At 45.5% G+C, this 5,801-nt stretch overlaps 1 protein-coding gene across 1 annotated transcript; it reads right to left on the bottom strand.

The window, feature by feature from the left end:
- Nucleotides 1-455: 455 nt before the first annotated feature.
- Nucleotides 456-1,403, bottom strand: LOC138528173 (olfactory receptor 56A4-like). Its single transcript, XM_069639627.1, has one exon. It carries the CDS (start codon nt 1,401-1,403, stop codon nt 456-458), a length of 948 nt encoding a protein of 315 aa, XP_069495728.1.
- Nucleotides 1,404-5,801: the final 4,398 nt, after the last annotated feature.

The following is a 5,801-nucleotide window of genomic DNA, read 5'->3' as shown; positions in this document are numbered from 1 at the left end:
ATGAATTTGTTCTCCTGTTGGCTCCATGTATTTATAGTTACGGCGTTATTTCTTTTAGTTAGAGAATTTCTGTTGTGATCCCCCGCACAACGCCCTGGTTATGTGAATTAATCCATATGTGCAGTATGTTGTTGAGTGGCTCATGTGTATATGGTATGGTTGGATGTTATATGGATATGGCTGATGTCGAATGATCTTCCCACCTATTTGTACTGAATTTGTGTTTCTGTTGCATGTACAATTTAATTGTGTTCTTTTCATGAATTTTAAATAAATGTTGCTGTTTTTGATTCAATATTCAAGTTTTTGGATCCAATCTATTGGCACAGATTTAATTTTCAGTTTTCGTCCAAAACACATGTCAAACCACCTAGAAACACATGATTTATGTATGCCTTGGCCATAACCGGAAAATAAGTGATGCAGTTTGCAAAGGCCAAATCCCCCAATAATTTTTATATGCTGATTTTTTTGTACAGCTTTTTAATGGCCTGGCGTATATCTTGGGTCTGCATACCATATACCAAGGGGTTTAACACCGGAAGAGTGAGATACCTCACAAACGCAAGCAGAATATGTCCATATTGTGGAATTAATGTATTCATCCTGGCTGAGAAGCCGGAAATGATAAGGACGCAGTAAACAGCTCCTATTAATGTCAAGTGAGAACTGCATGTGTGAAATGCTTTAAGCGCTGACTCCGCAGAAGCCAACCTTAACACAGCGCGGATAATAAAGCTATAGGAAAAGGCCAATCCTATGGTCAGGATACACATTAAAGTAACAAGCACTACTAAGGAATAGGCATATTGTAGACTTGTGTTCCCGCAGGCAAGCTTTAGCAAAGCTACAGTATCACAGAAGCAGTGTGTCACTGTGGTCCTTGCACAATAGTGCAAATTTGCAGTTAGAAAAGGAAAAGGTAATATAAGCACCATATTACTTGCAAGGGACACTGTTACTGCCTGTGCAATCAGCTTGCTGGTGATGATGGAGGAGTAATGTAAGGGGTGGCAAATTGCAATATAGCGATCATAAGCCATTAGTTGATAGACAGATGATTCCATTGCTTGGCAGAAAAATATTAAGAAAGTTTGACTAAAACAAGCAGTTGAGCTAATGCTCTTCTCATCAAACCAGAGGATGGCCAAAACTCTGGGGGTGATCGAGAAGCTAAGAAGTAAATCCACAGCTACAAGGAAGCAGAGGCAGTAGTACATTGGGTGGTGAAGACTGGGAGCTATGTAGATTGTTACCAATAGAGTGATGTTGGCTATGATAGTTAAAAGAAAGACTAGAGCGAGTGGGATGGAAGTCCAATTCAACGAGCTCTGGCTTTCTGAAAAGCAGCTCAGAACAAATTCAGAGACGTCGGAATATGTTCTGTTTCTGGAGTCTGCCATGATGAAGTTTCAAACTGCAACAACTTTAAGAAAGAAAAGAAGAATTTGAAATTAGAAGTATACAATATAATAAAAACACATTCTCGTTAGCAGAGCAAACTGATGTCACAAACAAAGATAATGTAATTTATGACAGAGCTTGAACCTGGGGAGTGCAAAACTAACTGTGAACATGAGCACAGGTTTGGAAAAACGAATGTGTACATAATCACCAACCTCAGCAGTGTATACAATGATGCAGCTTCGAAAAGAAACTGATTTACAAAGTGAAGGAGGCACTATTTGCACCAATTCACACATGCAAATTAAATGTTGTTGTTTGCAGAGAATCACATGCAACCAGTGCAGAACTTGTACATTTTGCAATTTGCATGTGAAAATGTCCATAGGATTCCCCACAACCATTTATTCAGACCCAGTTTATGTCACATCCACAGTACACTCAGGCCTTTCTAGATGGCGCGAGAGAGGGTTACAAAAATCAGACGGCACACTTGTGCAACATGCTGTGTTGCTCTCCCGGTTGATAGATGCATTATCCCTCCCCACATCACTTGCGGTGGTCAAATGCACAGCTCAGACAAACAATACAGATCCCATTGCTTAAAGCAATAGTGCAGCTGACTCGGCAGTGAAAGACGCATCATACTCACAAACCTGCGATTATACAGAATATCCGTTCCTTGAAATGTCCTTGCAACGACTGAACAGCACAACTACTTGCAATGCGCTTTCCTGGCCCAATTACAAGCACAAACAATGAGGTGATGGCTGGAAGGTTTAGAATGAATCTTAACCACTGGCATTGCTCTGGGCAACCCTCCAGGCCACCGTTCTTCGCCTGCCAAGCCATTACAGAAGGGAAAGTCCATATGCAAATCAGGCGTGGCCCCACCCCAAAAGGGGCAGTCCAGCCCGAACTGCTAGGCCACATCCCTTCTGCACGAGACCACGAGCATCCCCAAACATGTTTCGCCCTTATTGGGGCTCATCAGTGAGGAGTAGCTTGGGTCTCTAGGCCCAGCAGGCACGGGACCCACGTCTGGGCATTACAAGCGCAGGCACCACAAGAAGAAAAAGATTTGTGAACTAAGAGAGGTTGCACTCTTTCTCCTTCTGACCTTGTTTGGTGACACAAGATTACAGGGAAACCAGTTATGCCCCATGTGCTGCTCACCATTGCCCTCGAACGATTATGCTTTCCAGCGTACATGTCCAAGGAATATGTTGCTTCAAACTTTAAAGGGGAATGGTTTATACCAAACCTCCAAGAGTTAGTTGTTCATTTCATAACAAACTGCATCGCTTGCCAAAGATGCACTTCTAGCCGCACCCTTAAGACACTCAAAGTGACCTTGCCCTACCCATCAGGACCCTTTCGACATCTACGTATCGCCTATGTTGATATGGTTAACAGGTGCAGTAATTATTGTTAACTTATAGTTGTGGTCTGTCCTTTTACACAATGAATTGAGGCGGGTCCCTGTGCCAGCCTGTGGGATGTTTTTACCCATGCATCCGAGCCCTACCACAAAAACTGTGCAGTACTGGCATTGAAAACATCATGATAGCCAGAGCTTCCCAGAAAATGCCCAGGGAAATGCATGAAGAATAGGCTGCCACCCATTTTTGCCGATGTTATGGGCACAGAAGGGCACTGCCTAAAACCACCATTGGACTACCCACACAGTAGCCTGAAACCATTGGGAATGGCAATGCTGATTGCCAAAAGCAACCTAGAACTGTGGGGAATTAATTTTCTTAAATCCCCAAAATGGTTGCATTACCAGTACTCACCACTATCAGAAAGCCGCCGTTTTAAAACCACCAGACTTTTGTGTAAAACTGAATAAATGAACCCAAAGCAGGCCAAAGAAAGACTTACTGAGAGGTGGATACAATGTAAAGTTATATTCTGAAGTGACTTGAATGTTCATAACAAGACTGGCTGAGCTCTGCAGGTCTGCAGCAGCCTAACTGAAACTGGATTTAAAACTACCAAAAATCGAAAATGTTTATATTAACTGAGTGACCTACTTTTGAGTGTCACATAGTTTGTCACTGTTGAAATGTCATAGTTTTGAACTTAGAATCAGCATTCTAGCTGCATATGTAAAAATTGTCTTGACTTAAACTGGGGAACAAAAAGTGACATTTTATCTGAAACCTGGCTTAATGAAACTGAATTCTGCCCACCAGCTACCCCCGACAGGAGTTGAGACTTGCACAACAGCTGTGTTCCCAGGCCTAGCTGCCTTTTGCTGTTCCCACCAAAAGGGATATGACACTTCTCTGATTGAATTACCTGGGCTCTGCAGGAAATTGAACAAAGCCCTGTCCTGACTCAGGCAAATGTTTTATTGGGGGGGATCGTAAAAGTGGCTTCCTCCTGGAAGGAAAGGGGAGGAGCACTGCCTGTGAGAGCAAGCTGGCTTGGCAGAACTGGAAAAACCAGAAATTCAACCTTGTGCTGGGGGAAACCACACCCCTTTGGGGCCAGAACATAAATCTAAAAAGATGGATCATTCATAGAGCGGACTTGTGAACATTTTATAAGTGATATCATTATTCTTGTGATTTTTCTGTGCACATTTGAAGACGTGTTAGGACCCGGTGGTATGTTCAGGGGGTTTCTTAGCGGAAAAGAGGATATTACTCTAAATGTATGTATGTTAAAAATCTGACACTCCACCACCTAATGCCCACATGCTTTGCGAACATTTGTGTAAATGCGGGGACAAATCCAATATTGGTAACCCGACCAAAAAGTGAAATATGTTGCCATTTTTTAACCCAAGCTCCTAGAAACGACAGAATTGGAACAGGGGCTAACATCAGTAAATGCATGATGCGTGTATGCAATGCCAAACAACTGTCTATCTATGAAATATGTCTATTAGGATCAGATATAGATTGTGTGTAAAGTTGACAGGGGTGGGTTCTCTGTATCATAAACAGACCTCATCATGATGACACTTCATTTCATTCCCCCAATCAAGGGGAAGAGGAGGAAGTGGCCAATGACAAGTGGAGAGGGGTATGGCTTAGAAAGCTAGCCTCTCCACCCACTTTCAAAACACATAAAAGCAGACAGTCAGGACAGATAGGGACATTCTATTCCATCTGCTGCGGGACGCTCTGCCGGAAAAATCCATACTTTACCTCCATCAACCTCCAGAGAGCCAACATAGAGACTTCAATCTATCCACCTTCAGAGACCAAGACTTTACTCCAGAATTTGTAGCAGAGAGGTCAACTACAAGCTAAATCCCTCTTTAGCAGGCCTCAAATCATTGCCACTATTCACAGCCAGGCGAGCTGTTTGAATTCTTTGCAAGAACTCTTGCCATTTGCCAGAGAGCAGTGTTGTATCCAGAGAGAGACCAGCTGAACAGGAGACCGCTGTTAGCAGAACCAGAGAGCTGACCCAGATCACTGTGAAGTGCCGAGACCAGACCGGAGTGCAGTCCAAAACCTGACCAGATCCGTGGCGAGGCCTATTTCTAAATATATTGTGAGTACCTAGCAGAACTGTGTGTCACGCCACTTCGGGGGAGACCGAGGTCCAGGGCGACCGCTCTTCCTTCTCCTTCCTGGCGGATCTACCCGCGCTTTCGCGTCTGGGGAGCCGCCAGGAGGAGAGCGTCAGGAACCGCTGTTGGTGGGCTACGGCGCATGCGCGGGAGACCACTGTCTCAGTCTCGCGCATGCGCCGTAGATCAGGCTAGTGCATCGGGAAGGGTTCGCCTTCCAAGCCTCGTTTTGGGTCCGCCGGCGCTCGAGGGTGAAACGGCTTGCGTTTCAGGCCTCGCGGGCGCCGGCGGCCCATAAAAGGAAGCGGCAACAGAAGCAAATCGCGTCTCAATGCGGAAGCTTCGTTCGTGTTGCTCGCTCCTGGTTTTCTTGTAAAACTGGCTTCCTGCTATCCTGCCCTGCCTACAGCCTGTCTGGGAATCCTGACCTACTTGCCCTGCCTGGATCTACTTGCCCTGCCAGACCTACTTGCCCAGCCTACTACCAACTGCCAACCTGGGCACCCTGCCTACTTGCCCTGCCTGACCTACTTGCCCTGCCTGACCTACTTGCCCTGCCTGACCTACTTGCCCTGCCTGACCTACTTGCCCTGCCTGTCCTACTTGCCTTGCCTACTGCCTTCCTGGGTATCCTGTCCTACTTGTCCTGCTGGTACCCTATTCCACTTAGGGCCCTGTTGCTTACTTACCCTTTTGTCTGCTTGAGGGGGTCCAGTTAGCTCTAGGTCTTTTGGGTCTCTCTGGTCCCTGTTTCAGTACCTCGGTTCCTTGCTCTGCCCTGCGTCTTGCGGGTTCAAGGGTCCCCCCTGAATTCCCCTGGGACCTTTAGCTCGTTCCCAATCTGGTTCCCCTTTTCCAGTCTGTC

This window comes from Ambystoma mexicanum, chromosome 7q (assembly GCF_040938575.1).
Source record: "Ambystoma mexicanum isolate Mex_15411 chromosome 7q, UKY_AmexF1_1, whole genome shotgun sequence".
NCBI lineage: Eukaryota > Metazoa > Chordata > Amphibia > Caudata > Ambystomatidae > Ambystoma > Ambystoma mexicanum.
The sequence above is the reverse complement of the archived record's forward strand: the minus strand, read 5'-3'. Positions and strand labels throughout refer to the sequence as shown.

Coding starts and splice junctions, on each gene's coding strand:
- LOC138528173 (XM_069639627.1), bottom strand. CDS start 1,403: ATGGCAGACTCCAGAAACAGAACATATTCCGACGTCTCTGAATTTGTT.